The sequence below is a fragment of the Melanostigma gelatinosum genome (assembly GCF_949748355.1).
Source record: "Melanostigma gelatinosum genome assembly, chromosome: 13".
NCBI classification, from domain to species: domain Eukaryota; kingdom Metazoa; phylum Chordata; class Actinopteri; order Perciformes; family Zoarcidae; genus Melanostigma; species Melanostigma gelatinosum.
In genome coordinates this window covers 24674746-24689365 of record NC_136646.1, presented here as the reverse complement: position 1 = coordinate 24689365, position 14620 = coordinate 24674746, and the positions used below count along the sequence as shown (strand labels likewise).

Here is a 14620-nt window from a genome sequence, read left to right as displayed (position 1 = left end):
CTCATAAGAAGCTTCAACGTATATTTCACAAGTTGGCGAAGTTAGGGCAAAAAACCCGGAAGTCATATATCATTTTCAAAATAAAAGCGTTTGTTCGCCCGAGATTACATTTTTAGATAACATATGCTCAATATAGTAAGTGTTTCCATTGGAATGGCTTTCTGGTATCGATATAGGCACCAGTGTCTCCCAAAAACTGATTGAAACACGTGTTTTTAACAATTTTGAATTTTAATTAGAAAGTATTTTGAAAATACCAAACCGGATAACCACTGGACTATTTTGTGTAGCTTTTCCTGTACGGCTGTGACCCAACTTGCCAACAGGGCGCCAGACTAGATATAATGCGATTTTTTGTGAAATGATGGCATCGAACCTACTGAAAACGTGTGTCATTGCCGAGTTCAATCAGTCATCGCTTGTGTAGCAGCTCGAGAGTGATCGGTTTTTGAATTTAAGAGCGCCCGGACAATGCTATCCAGTTAGCCCCGGGGTTGTTGCTAACTGGCTACGGAAGTTAGCCGGTTAGCCGCGTCCGCTTGCCGTAGGCTGAATTTCTTGTTTCGCGCATTTCAAAAAGCCTGTTCGCCGACCTCTTGTCACCATTTAGCCGGCTAGCTAAACGGAAACATTAAGATTGCAACGCGTAGCTTCACCAATTATCAAATAGAGAAAAGACTGAAACTTCCACAACTATTCGCTTATAAAATGGAGAGTCGGCTGTGTTTGTAGCCTTAGCGGCTGTTTTTTTCCTGCAAACACAAAGGAAGAGGACCTGAGTTCTGGTGGTGGGACAGTTTCTTTGGTTTGTTTTTGCCAATGGCTCCACAGAAGCAGGGCTCCTCAGGTGGGAGTTTTGGTTCTGGAGGTAAAACCAACGGGTTATACCAGTCCTCCGCCTCCTCTTCCTCCTCTTCCTCTGCGATGGCTGCAGCCAAGAAGCCCAACATGCAACTCATTCAAGCTGACCACGAGTTGTTCCTGCAGGCCTTTGAGAGTGAGTTGTCGCTGCTGCTGTCATCGTGTTGCACGTGTGTGAAGATAAGAGTGTTGATTTAAGGTCACGGGAACTTTAACGGATCGTTTTACTTAAAACTTTACCTCGAGTCAGAGGTGGAAGAAGTATCATTTACTGCAGGAAAAGTACTAAAACCACACTGAAAAATACTCCACTACAAGTAAAAGTCATGCACAAAACCTTACTCAAGTAAAAGTATACAGTATGTATGTATGCAAGTATTTATAGCTCAATGTACTTAAAGTACACGTTTTGATCGATGATTAAAATGTTCTCTGTTAGTGTTTTTATTAATATATAAGATGCTTCTGGATTATTACTGTGTATGTTGCACTTTACTGCTGTAAATGTTTAAGTTTATGAGGATTATAATTACTTTAATATATCAGAGATACGTGGTTTTCACAGGACAGGAAGGGAAGAAAAGTGTCATCTGAAAAGTAACTAGAGAAATGTAGTACAGTAAAAAGTACAATAGTTACCTCTGAGGTGTAGTACAGTAAAGAGTACAATAGTTACCTCTGACGTGTAGTACAGTAAAGAGTACAATATGTAGCTCTGAGGTGTCGTACAGTATGTACCTCTGAGGTGTAGTACAGTAAAGAGTACAGTATGTACCTCTGAGGTGTAGTACAGTAAAGAGTATTTATTTTTTGGTAAATCCCTTTTATAGTTTATAAAATGACCTGAAAGCAAAGCTACTGAACTCAAAATGATGTCTATGAAAATCTTATTTTTAACGGTCAAAAAGTAATATATGAAGCCGAGAAAAGCCGGCAGATTGTGTTTAAGTGTTATTTGTTACTTGTACTCTTACTTACATTAGTGTATAAACACAGTTAAATGTACGATTCCGCACTCGGTGTACTGAGCTCATCGTGCTCTTTAATCCGGCTTTGGCGCTTGTGTAACATTCAGAATACTTTTATAATAAATATTTAATAAAGGGCTGAATAACAAAGTGATCTTCTGATGATGAAGCTGTCTTTATTTTGCAGAACCAACTCAGATCTACAGGTTCCTCCGCACCAGGAACCTGATCGCTGTGAGTGTTCCCTCGCGACTGCTGAACTTGACCGTTAGAGATGAGAGGAATAAGAATAACGCTTATTTTCTGTTCCTATCAGCCGATATTCTTGCACAGGACTCTCACCTACATGACCCACAGAAACTCGAGGAATAACGTCAAACGGTAAGTCATCCTGTGGTTCTTCTGTCTTTCTCTGGTTCTGGTGACGGCTCGGTGTTCTCTGCTGGATCAGCCGGCGTGTTTCAGCTGCTGCCGCTTTGCATACAGCAACACGAACCCAGATCCTCCTGATACGCACGGGGCTGCTCGTGGCTCAGCTGTCTGCTGTTTACGCCACATGGATGTTGTGCAGCTTATGTTCTTCACTCTTGAAATCGTGTCACAAGCGGCAACAAAACAGTATTTTTTGTCCCTTTCCTGCAGCTGTTTGTGATGTGACTCGTGTAGAATTGTGTATTAATTCTCAGAAGGTATTCAATTCATTTTATTCTTAGATTCATGTGCTGCCGGAGAATCAGTGACAGTTCATGTTTGTGTTGTATTTATGTGCAAAAGGAAAAGAGAGAGAGAAACACACGTATGTATATATGTTTATGTATAACTTTCTGTGCAGTGATCTGGTCGGGGGACTAAAAATGGCCGCCGTTACGAGAAAGTGTGTTATTCCTGATCTGAAGCGTCTGCAGCTCGGCTCAGTTTCCTCTTCAGTCGCATGAATGAGCTCCGGTTATCAGCTGTTCATGAAGTGTGACATTCGCGGTCTGTATTATCTGACCAGGAACTACAAATCGAACGTTTTGGTGACGTGGTGTCCAGACACACTTTCTCTCTTGTGTTGCTCCACCCAAAGCCCGCTCACAGCGACGTCTCCATGTTTTATAGAACTGAAAAGCCAGTTAAAGTAAGAGGCCGCCCGCACGTCAGGACCCGGCACGCTCTTTTTGATTCAGTGCGTCTGAACGCAGCCTGAAGATGTAAGTGTGTTTCTCGTGTCCCATGAGACCCCCCACAGCCTCCCAGGTGTTTTCACTTACCTTTGCTCATTAGACGGCTGCTCAGGTCGGCGCCGGACGGAAGCAGGAATTATGTGAGGCCACCAAACTTAGAAACACACCCAGCGACAGAGATCTGAGCCAGGTGGGTCGATATCGGTTCAGCAGACACAACGGCACATTCACCAACAACAACAGCAGCAGACGCAGAGCGCGTCCTGGTTCAGTCTCTGCCAACACTTGGAAGCTGTGTAGCAGAAAACCAACCTTTAAGTTTACAGCTTCGTCTCCAGCAGCTGATGCTGATTAAACACCCGCCCTGCTGTTCACCTTCACCGTCTGATGGCTTTCACGTCTGAAAGATTTCTCTGTTTTTAGCAGTTTCATTCAAGAATCGGACAGCTGACATGTTTGAGGGCAAAGTCTCAACGAGAGTAAAGTAAACGACTACGTTGGGCTTGTAAATCTAAATCACTTGTAAAAAATAAAATGTACATTATTTTTTACTGAAAGGGATGTTGGAAGTAGCGAGAGAGAGAGTCTTCTTCTACGTTGCTCAGAACCGATCGGTCAAGATGAAGTCCGTGAGCTGAAGTGCAATCGAGCGTTTCTAATGGTCCTGAACGTGAAGTTTAGTTCGGGGGCGTTAGAAGTTGCGGGGGAACTCTGTACGTGTCACGGCCGGTCTTGGAATAGTGATGAAATTGAATCGATTGGCTTCGTCTACATGGACACGAATTGTCCGTTTTGTCCGTTTCGACACAGAAAACGAACGGCAATAGAAAGTGAATGGGGATGCTTTGCTTCGTGGTGGACTCGCACATCACATCGTAGTTTTAAATTTCCAGCAAAACCACTTCTGGTGGTCCAACAAAATGGACTTTGAGCGAGCAGGTTACTGACCTGAAACCCTGTTTAGAGCAGAGGATGTTAGTCAGAGGACTGAGTCTATACACTGACCTGTGACTGAAGGCCAGTGTTGTTGTTGTTGTTGTTGTTAACCGGCTGTTTGTCTCTACAAACAGGAAAAGCTCCAGGGTTGACAACCTGTTGTTCAAAGTGGAAAAGATGCGCGGTGAACAGGAGACTCTCAGGTAAACTTTACAGGCACCAAAGCGTATTGTGTGGACGCTCACAGCAGCCGCACTCTACGACACACTGACCGTCTGGACGTCACGGCTAGCGGACATTTCATCAAATAAATATAAAGTTTGAAGTTCTTGTGCTTTTGTTTTTGACAGCTTGGCCTCTAATCTGCAGCTCACCTTTACCGGCTTCTTCCATAAAGCTGGTAAGTTTGTCCGTCTTTTTATTCATTTTTAGGAAGGGCTCTAACGGAAAGTGTCGGTCCTGATGAGAGATCTCGTCCTCTAGATACTAAGGAAAAGCTTCCTTCCTTATCTCCTTTAGGGAACACTGACCGTCCTTTACACAAAGGAAAGGAGACGAAGCTGTCACACATTTAAAGCTACAACATGGATGAATTAAAAACATTCTTCTAAAGCGTCTTTTCACACTCGGCCGCTTTTCATTTTTTGTGCCATTATTTCGCACTTCAACGTGTTTTATTTTCACACAGAAGTCGAATATTACGCAGCAGAAAAGTGACGCAATCAACCAATCACTGAGCGGAGCGGACTGATTCAAAACATTCACTCTGCCGCAACACGGACGCTCTTAAAGTCTAAAGACAATTATTACTCCTTTCAACTTTGACCAAGGCAGCGCACATCCACTCCTTCTGTTCTAACCTTCACAATAAAAGCCCGAGATACATATACACTGAGTACCTGAGGATGAGAGGTAACTCAAAGTCCCTGTGAGCGCGTCGTTAAGAGGAACCCAGTAGAATAAACGCGGTATTTAGTCTTCTGCATGCGAGAATCTATTCTAACCCTTTTATTACAAAATATTGCTGCTTTATGGAACGTTTTGATGCAAAATATTACATATTATGTATATATCAAATAAATAAAGTTGCTTTAAATATAACAAACATCCGTAGCCAAGTGTAAGTGCAGTGGGATTCAGACCTTTTCCTTCTGATTCATGGCGACTCTCACAGGAAGTGCTTTGTTTGTGTTCTCAGGGAAGCCGTCTCAGGACAGTGAGAACGAGCAGAACTCCGTTTCTCTGGAGGTGCTGCTGGTCAAAGTCTGTCACAAGAAGAGGAAGGTGTGTGTGTGTGTGTGTGTGCTCTGAATGCTTCCTTCACTGCTCCGCTCAGGGGCCGGAGAACCTGAAATGTCTTGTCTTCCTCCTCGGGTCCAGGACGTGAGCTGTCCCGTGAAGCAGGTCCCGACGGGGAAGAAGCAGGTTCCTCTGAACCCAGACACGAGCGCCGGAGTCCAGGCCAAGCCGGGCTCCTTCCCCTCCTTACTGGTTCCCAGCAGCGAGTTCGAGCCCAGCAACTCCCACATGGTGAAGTCGACCTCGCTGCTCTTCAGAGTGTCGAGGCCCGGCTGCCCCCGGACTCAGATCAACGGCCTGGTCAACGGAGAGAACCACCACAGCAGAGGTCTGGGTACCTTTTGTTTGACTGGTTTATTTTTAACAACGTCGTAGTCGCCAGGTTAGTCGCTCACGTCTGAAAACAAAGAGACGTCACTTTAGACTTCCTGCTTCAACGTTTGACTCTAAATGGAGCATAATGTACGAAATGAACATCATGCAGTGAAGAAGACTTGAAACTGGAGATTGAGACATAAACTCATGTTTACAATGTTTACTGAGTTGGGAACTAAAGGAGCGTGTTTGGGTTATCAGCATTTAAGAAACTGAATTCTTGACATCAACAGAATTATTAATGTAAGTAACAATTATTAATGATGATTAATAACAACGGGGCACCACCCTGTGAACAGGGACCAATAACCAAACGATAAAACTAAGTCTCATAATTAGTGTCACTCATAATGTCAATAGTCTCCGTATGACTATACATTCAGTGACAGTGAAGGTTTTAAGTTCGTACACAAGGCTACTACATACAGTTTCATTACACACATATGCACAAGTAATCACAGACGACTGCTCCTTAAGGTATAACAGAGTTTATTCAATCAAAATAATAAATGATCAGATCAATTAATACTGCAACCAATAAACACTATCATACAATTGTATATGCCTAAACTAAAGAATGAATAAAATGGATGAGGATGTATGTATGTAAGTATGTGTGTGTGTGTGTGTGTGTGTGAAGAGGGAGGAGCCTTAAGGAACTACAGCTAAAAACTACCAAGATGGCGGAGTCGCGTGACGTAGACAAAATGGCGGAGAGGTTGCTGTATGTAATCACGTGTGCCGATGCATCACGTGTGTTGGGACAATAGACGGGGTTCACTCACACTCAGCTCTGTGTGTGTAAAACAAGAGAAATAAAAGGAGGCAGAGAGAGGAATCCAAGCTGCTGTGTGCGTTGTCGTGAGAGTGAGGATCGCTGATCGTATCTCACACAAGCTGCCGTTGTCGCGTCGCGAACTGACGACACTTATGCACGATAGCCGCGCTTCCACACTTCACTCACAGAGTTGATTCAAGGAAATAGAGCGAGAACAAAATTAAATAAAATGAAAATAATCCCCAAACAAAACAGATCTTTATCGCTGCGGTGAGATGAGCGTCGTGCTCCCTTATCACATCTCTCAAGTGATAATACACAACTCTGAATCTACCAGCAGCGACGGGTCTAATGCAGACAGTTACAGCAGCTCCGTGCACAGTACCGCCGAGCTGCTGGTCCGTCAGTGATTGCGCAATAGCTCAGCAAAACGAAAACAGTGACTTAACGCGACAAAAACACGGGAATAATAACATATAAATGAATGACCTGAATTAAACTTCGGTTAATTTAAGCTAAGCTACGCCCAGACACCGTGACTCTTACTTTGAGGCGCTTCGTTGCACAAGTGGAGAGTGTTTGTCGATGAATTGTTTTTCTTCCGCCAGAAGAAAAAAAAGGCGTATCGGCTGCTGCTTCTGTCAGCGCGGCTGGTGAGCGGCTGCTGTTCGGCCCTGCTCGCTGCAGAGGGGGGGGGCTATGGCTTCAACGTCGGCTGAGGCACGTTGTCGGTTCGTAACCTCCCGGGAATGATCGGTGAAGGAAGAGGTTTAGTCGTCCTGGTACCGTTGCGTGTACACGAAAGGCGGGGGACGGATCGCGGAAGGGATGCGTTCTCGCGGGCAAAGGCCTGAACTCAGAATCCAACGTGGTGTGTTTCGCCCAGCGAAATGGTGCGTGCGTGCTGAGATGAGGGGGGTTGAGGCCGATCGGGTCCTCGTGAATCTTCTTGGACACCGGACGGGAGTCCAGAACGAAGAGACCGATTTTCGCTGCGTTGGCGCTTATAAGCGGGTCTGCCCGCACGGCGGGAGGCTGCTTTTCGGCCAATGGAGGGTCCGCCTCAGCTGTGGCTGGAGGTGCGGTCATCTCAAGGGGGCACTGAGGTAATAAATCAAGAGAGAAGTAGTCATTTTCTCATAGACTTCTATACCAGAGGAGCAAAGTCAACATACAAACCAGGTTTAGTTAGTTAGTGTTTCTATGGGTAATGCATCTATGTAATGTCTGTCCACCCTGTAAGAGAGACCCCTCTCTGAGGGTTCCTCCATGTTGTTTTTGGAAGTTTTGATTGGCTGTTGACGTTAACGCTGATCGTTGAAATGATCTTTGAGGCTCGGTGTCTCAACGTCCTAAAGATTGTTTGTGACGGACATGAAACAACATCTACAACCTGAGACCTAAAGAGGGCCGAGAAATGATCTAGCGCATCAAAATCATGAATCTCCGAGTTAAACCTTCTGAAATATCATCAATATTTGAAGCTTTAAACTCCGCAATTAACTCGGCGAGTACATTTCTATCAAAGCTGCAGAACCTTGTGGTAACAAACCAACATTTAGTTCTTTCTTGCTTGTTGTTTGGCTCTTTGTTGTCTCATCAATGTGCCCGTCTCAGACTTTACAGAGGAAGTGGTGAACAGGAAGAGGAGGAGCTCCTCTCTCAGGGAGGAGGGAGAAACCACGTTTGTGGCTCAGATGACGGTCTTCGACAAAAACAGGTGAAAACTCACAAACCGTCGCCTTCTGACGCTCAGGAGAGACGTCTTTGTTTTTGATCTCAAGAAGTGACAACAGGTTGTTGTGTGCAGACGTCTGCAGCTGCTGGATGGGGAGTACGAGGTGTCTATGCAAGAGATGGAGGACTGTCCCGTCACCAAGAAGAGGGCGACGTGGGAGACCATCCTGGATGGAAAGGTGAGCGTCGGTTCAGAACGAGACCCGACGAGGCGGTTAAGTCCTCACTTCAGACTGGAGACGGGGAGGGATCACTTATGATGGTCTAAGCATCACTCACCTCCAGCTCACCGTCAGTGGAGGCTGATGAACACGTAACCTCTTCGTTGTCTGGTTGACGTTATTAATCTGCTCCAACGCTCTTCTCTGTGTGTTTCAGCGGTTGCCTCCCTTTGAGAGCTTCTCTCAGGGTCCCACCCTGCAGTTCACGCTGCGCTGGACCAGCGGCGACTCGGACCGCTCCACCGCTCCCGTGGCCAAACCTCTGGCCACCCGCAACTCTGAGACCAACCTGGACCCCCGACCCAGCACCCTGAGGGCCACACACACTCTGGGTGAGTCTGGGGGGGAAACGGCAACAACGCGGGAGGTTTTCATGACCCGTCCTCCGTCAGCGGTGCAAGAGTTAATGCTGTGTTCACCCAGAGCTCCTTTAAGACTCGACTGATTTCTCTCCTTCTGTGCTGCAGCTGTTAAAGAATCCATAAACGCTGACGTGACGACCAGAAGAGAACTCATCTCAGCTGAGCCGCGACAGAAGCTACGCATCTTCTACCAGGTCTGTCTGCACACCGTCACCTGTAGCAGAAACAAGCCGACAGCGAGGTGTTCCTGAGACGCACATTCCGCTGCAGCAATGCTTTTATTAACGAAACAAAACATAGAACAGACCCACAACGACACTGGGAGACCTGGATGAACTGGAAATCAGAAACTAAAATAAATACAAGTTTAACGTTTTTGCAATTTAAAATATGGATCAGACAGAAAATCTTGACCTCTGAAATAGAGTTGAATGAATCATTCTAGCTTAGGATAATTGATTCAAACTGTAGAAAATATTAGTAGTTATGAGTAAATAATATACTTTGAGACTTTGCAGAAGCGCCAAAAAGAATCTCTTCTCCTCCTCGTGCTGCAGCGTCGCTTCCACATCGGAGTGAAGTTCTGCTGTGGATGTATTTTATACACCGAGATAACACGAGGTCAGTTGAAGCGTCCGCCACATTTAGAAGAGTTTTCTTCTGAACGTGGCGTTCACTTACACTCACGTTGATTCATTGAGGTGTCTGAGATACACCCACAGCAGAACTTCACTGTATCGACGGAAGAAGAGTCAAACGTCCATCCAGTTATCCCGCGGACTCGTGTTCTCATTCTTTAAACAACTAGAGACGAGAAAGACTCCAAATAAATTGATCCCTGGGAGAGAGGAGACGGGTTGAAGCCCCACAGATGATCCTGCGTGTGCTCACCGTCTCTTCTTCTTCTGTCCAGTTCCAGTACAACAGCAACACGCAGCAGCAGACGGAGGCCAGAGACGACCTCCACTGTCCCTGGTGCACCCTGAACTGCAGGAAGCTCTACAGTCTGATCAAACACCTGAAGCTGTCTCACTCCCGCTTCATCTTCACCTATGTGGTGAGACGACTCACGCCGTCCAGAAGCCTCAAGTTATCCTGACGGATCAAAGAAAAGCAGCTATTTATACATTATTATAATATACTTTATATATTTTCTTCCTCAAATGTTCACTGATCCATGTTTAGAACTGGTTCACGTTGATTTAAAGGTTTTCCTCAGAAGATTTCAAGAAGTGATTTTTAAAAGATGTTTAGCAGAACTTCCAGATGTTGCTGCCGTCCGTTCTCATTCTCTCCTGATCTCCGGCAGCCGCACCCTAAAGGAGCGAAGATCGAGGTCTCCATCAACGAGTGCTACGACGGCTCGTACGCAGGAAACCCTCAGGACATCCACAGCCAGCCGGGCTTCGCCTTCAGCAGGAACGGGCCGGTCAAGAGGACGGCCGTCACACACGTGGTGGTCTGCAGGTCGTGCTTCACTTTGAGCTCTATCGTGGGGATGTTGTGGTGTTTGACTGTGGACGTATTTCAGACACGCGATAACAGTCATATTACATGGTTATTGACTGTTATATTCCACTCTTGCCAAATGAATCCACCCCAACGGTGTTACACACTGTTGATTTTAAAAACCTGCCTCTGCTGTGATCGGCGACGGCATTTTTCCTCGACTGCCTTACGTCCTGTCAAGGGTGCCAGTGGTTCTCGAGGATACTGTGCATATTATCATTTATCAAATATCTCATTCTTTCATGTTTTTTAACTCTTTTTCTTTTTTTCCAAATCTCTCCAGACCCAAGAGGACGAAGGCGAGTCTGTCCGAGTTCCTGGAGCCGGAGGACGGAGACCAGGAGCAGCCGATCATCAGCGGACACAACCGCCTCTACTTCCACAGCGACAGCTGCGTCCCGCTGCGTCCTCAGGAGATGGAGGTGGACAGCGAGGACGAGCGGGACCCCGACTGGCTCAAAGAGAAGACCGCCATGGTTCGTTCAGGGACAAAGGAAGGAGGGTCGTCACGTTGATGGGGTTTCAGTGTGTGGTGTCTAAAGCTCTCTCTCGCTCTCTCTCGCTCTCTCGCTCTCTCTCGCTCTTGCTCTCGCTCTCTTGCTCTCGCTCTCTGCAGCAAATCGAGGACTTCACCGACGTCAACGAGGGGGAGAAGGAGATCATGAAGCTGTGGAACCTCCACGTCATGAAGCACGGGTGGGCATGAAGCAGAATACACACGCGTGTTGATTTGAATGCGTTCATGCATCACCAGCTGCTGACCGAGATATCAAGAGTCAAATATTGAGATTGTTAAACTGATCAGCTGACTGGTTTTAGCTGATCTAACCTGTGGAATAGAGAGCTGCAGTGATGATGTGTTTTTCGTAGTCTGCTAGGAAGTTAGCGTCGACAAAGCAGCCAATGGGATTCTTCCGTTTGCTCCCCCCCCCCCCCTGCAGTTTCATCGCGGACAACCAGATGAACGAGACCTGCCTGCTATTCGCCGACCACCACGGCGTCCACATCGTCAGGAAAGACCTCTGTCGCAACTTCCTGCTGCACCTGATCAGCATGCACGACTTCAACCTGGTCACCACGCAGACCATCGACCAGGCCATGGCCCGCCTGCGCCTCCTGCAGAGCCAGGGAGCTCACAGGGACAAGGAGGAGGAGGAGGAGGAAGAGGAGGAGGAGGAGGAAGAAGAAGAAGAGGAGGAGGAGGAGGAGGAGGACTGGGAGACGGCCGTGGAGTCCCAGCCAGAGCTGGATCCGGATCTTGAGTACACGCCCTGTAACGACGAGACCAGCGCCGGCTGTGTGGAGAATGGAACCCAGAAGGAGGAGGAGAGCGGAGGAGCCGTGACAGAAAGGACGACCAGCAAGCGGAAACTCTCCGGCTCTGATTCGGTTTTAGACTGAAGAAAAATGAGAGTAAATTTAAAACACGGTGACAGACAAACAGGTTACTGCAGGGATTCAGAAACAGGATGAAGAGCCGTTCATCATTTCATCACCAGGAGGAGGAGTGAGGAGTGTGACCTGGCCTTGCATCCTTTCCAACCCGCTGAGTTCATTAAAGACTGAACTGTGGAGGAAGCACACTAGTCTGGATTCGTTGACGGACTCTTTGACGGATCGGATTCTTTCTGTGCTCTCTCCACCTCTTTAACTTTTCCTTTTGTCGTCCTCAGTGTTCTTGCAGCACTCGGCTCCACCAAAGGTTTTTACTTTATGACTGAGCGTGTTCTACGTTACTGTCACGCTTATGGGTCAAAGATGTCCCATCAGGTCTCTGATCCAGCGTCCGGGTGTCTGATGTGGTCTTTAGGTGTCTTATCGGGTCCCTGGGGGTCTGATCAGACTCCTATGATTCAGATGTGGTCTCTGGGACTCAGATTATGTCGTCACGTGTCTGATGTGGTCTTTAGGTGTCTAATAGTGTCTCCAGGGGTCTGATCAGGTTTCTGTGTGTCTCTGGGTCCCTGATCAGGCTCCTAGGACTCAGTCTGTCTCCAGCTGTCTGATGTGGTCCCTATGCATCTAATCTGGTCTCTGGGTGTCTGTTCAAGTGTTAGGGATTCTTACTAGTTCTCTGGGTGTCTAACCTGGTTTCTAATCAGGTCTTCAGGTCTCTGATCTGGTGTCCAGATGTCTTATCAAGTCTCTATATAATATAATATAAATATTATATTATATTTTTCTCGAGGGGAATACAGACTTGATCAGATGCAGTTTTTTCTGGTGCTAGATCTTCTTTAGTTTTCTCACAGCGACCTCCACTGCCAGCACTCACAAACACCAACATGCGTCCTGGTTTTCAGACGGTAAACCGCGTCCCACTTCCTGCTCCGCCTCCCACTTCCTGCTCCGCCTCCTTTTTTAAAATCCATGATACAAAGCCAGGATTTTTTTGTTTGCGTAGTCAATCGACAGGATCAACGGTCTCACTTTTGGGCTCTTAATCCCGGTGCTGGTTCCAGTTTCTCTGATGGAGGAATTGCTGCTTTTTTTTATTTCAGATCATTATGAACTGAATCTTTTCTTCTTCTTTTTTGCTCACACTCGAAGAGCTGCTGAATCATTAATCATCTAAATGATTAATTGACAAAATAATAACAATGGAGTGAAACATCTGCAGCCACATTCAGCGTGAGCGGATGTTTTCCTGGTTTGTTTGTGTACATACGACTCTGTAAAACTGTAATAAATTAGCTTTTGAATACGATTGTTCTGGAAACCTGAACGCCACTCGGGAGGTTTTGTAGTTTTTCTTGGTTTAGTTTACACACCAAAGGAGATGAAGTTGCTGCAGATTCCTCCGCTCTTGTCTCCTGTGAACATTTTCTTGCCTTTCTTTTCTTTCTTTTGTAAAATAAAAATATCACTGCCTTGAAATGATCTCAAGAGTCGGTGAGACGGGGAGCACAACGTCCAGATGCTGATCTGGGTTCAGGACGACGTTTCGAGGTTGGATCTCATGTTAGGACTCTGCTCTCTAAAAAGCTTTAGAAGTCTGGTTTTCGTTGGCACTTCTTGTCTTTTGATATAACATTTTAGATTTATCTTTTCATTCACATGAGACCAGCAGCATTTTGCACAAGATGATAGGAGCCATGTCAAGAAACACAAGACTTTTCTTCTACAACTATGTAAACAAAACAAAAAGCAGCTTAACGTTGTGAACTTGTAAGTTGAGTCAGTTGTTTTCTATTAAATGAACAATTTTGTACAATTATCTCCATTTCTTTCACTGATTTTAACTTCATCACGAGTACGCGCAACACAAAGGAACACGTATCGGAGCAGGAAGATCACATTCTGATGTTTTAATGGATTCAACAGAAACCACATAATCACAGACTCTGTTATGTCTGCTGACTGGAAGCCCGCTCCTCCACTGTGAGGGGAATAAACCTGTAAGTCATTATGAGGCACTATCATTATGATGACTTAATATCTCTTAATTATGAGATACGTCATGAGGTACTATCTCATTATGATGACTAAGTATCTCTTAATTATGAGATAAGTCGTGAGGTACTATCTCATTATGATGACTAAGTATCTCTTAATTATGAGATAAGTCATGCGGTACTATCTCATTATGATGACTAAGTATCTCTTAATTATGAGATAATAAGTCATGAGGTACTATCTCATTATGATGACTTAATATCTCTTAATTATGAGATAAGTCGTGAGGTACTATCTCATTATGATGACTAAGTATCTCTTAATTATGAGATAAGTCATGCGGTACTATCTCATTATGATGACTAAGTATCTCTTAATTATGAGATAAGTCATGCGGTACTATCTCATTATGATGACTAAGTATCTCTTAATTATGAGATAAGTCATGAGGTACTATCTCATTATGATGACTAAGTATCTCTTAATTATGAGATAATAAGTCGTGAGGTACTATCTCATTATGATGACTTAATATCTCTTAATTATGAGATAAGTCATGAGGTACTATCTCATTATGATGACTAAGTATCTCTTAATTATGAGATAAGTCATGCGGTACTATCTCATTATGATGACTAAGTATCTCTTAATTATGAGATAAGTCGTGAGGTACTATCTCATTATGATGACTTAATATCTCTTAATTATGAGATAAGTCGTGAGGTACTATCTCATTATGATGACTAAGTATCTCTTAATTATGAGATAAGTCGTGAGGTACTATCTCATTATGATGACTAAGTATCTCTTAATTATGAGATAAGTCGTGAGGTACTATCACATTATGATGACTTAGTATCTCTTAATTATGAGATAAGTCGTGAGGTACTATCACATTATGATGACTTAGTATCTCTTAATTATGAGATAAGTCGTGAGGTACTATCTCATTATGATGACTAAGTATCTCTTAATTATGAGATAAGTCGTGAGGTACTATCTCATTATGATG

The 14620-nt window shown here is 45.0% G+C and overlaps 1 protein-coding gene across 1 annotated transcript; it reads left to right on the top strand.

Annotated features, from left to right (window-relative positions):
- The first annotated feature begins 296 nt into the window (after window positions 1-296).
- On the top strand, window positions 297-13417 carry LOC306786802 (polycomb protein suz12-B-like). Its single transcript, XM_079281672.1, has 16 exons — window positions 297-997; window positions 2017-2063; window positions 2146-2210; window positions 4066-4134; window positions 4282-4331; window positions 5130-5215; window positions 5312-5558; window positions 8001-8103; window positions 8194-8299; window positions 8499-8673; window positions 8809-8897; window positions 9617-9760; window positions 10013-10170; window positions 10496-10688; window positions 10829-10908; window positions 11154-13417. Exons 1-16 carry the CDS (start codon window positions 820-822, stop codon window positions 11611-11613), a joined length of 2250 nt encoding a protein of 749 aa, XP_079137798.1. The 5' UTR covers window positions 297-819; the 3' UTR covers window positions 11614-13417.
- Window positions 13418-14620: the final 1203 nt, after the last annotated feature.

Excerpts from the sequence above, each read along its gene's own strand:
- LOC306786802 (XM_079281672.1), top strand. The coding sequence starts at position 820 with ATGGCTCCACAGAAGCAGGGCTCCTCAGGTGGGAGTTTTGGTTCTGGA. Across the intron at positions 5,559-8,000 it reads AGAGAACCACCACAGCAGAG|ACTTTACAGAGGAAGTGGTG; the intron begins GTCTGGGTACCT and ends TGCCCGTCTCAG. Across the intron at positions 9,761-10,012 it reads GCTTCATCTTCACCTATGTG|CCGCACCCTAAAGGAGCGAA; the intron begins GTGAGACGACTC and ends GATCTCCGGCAG.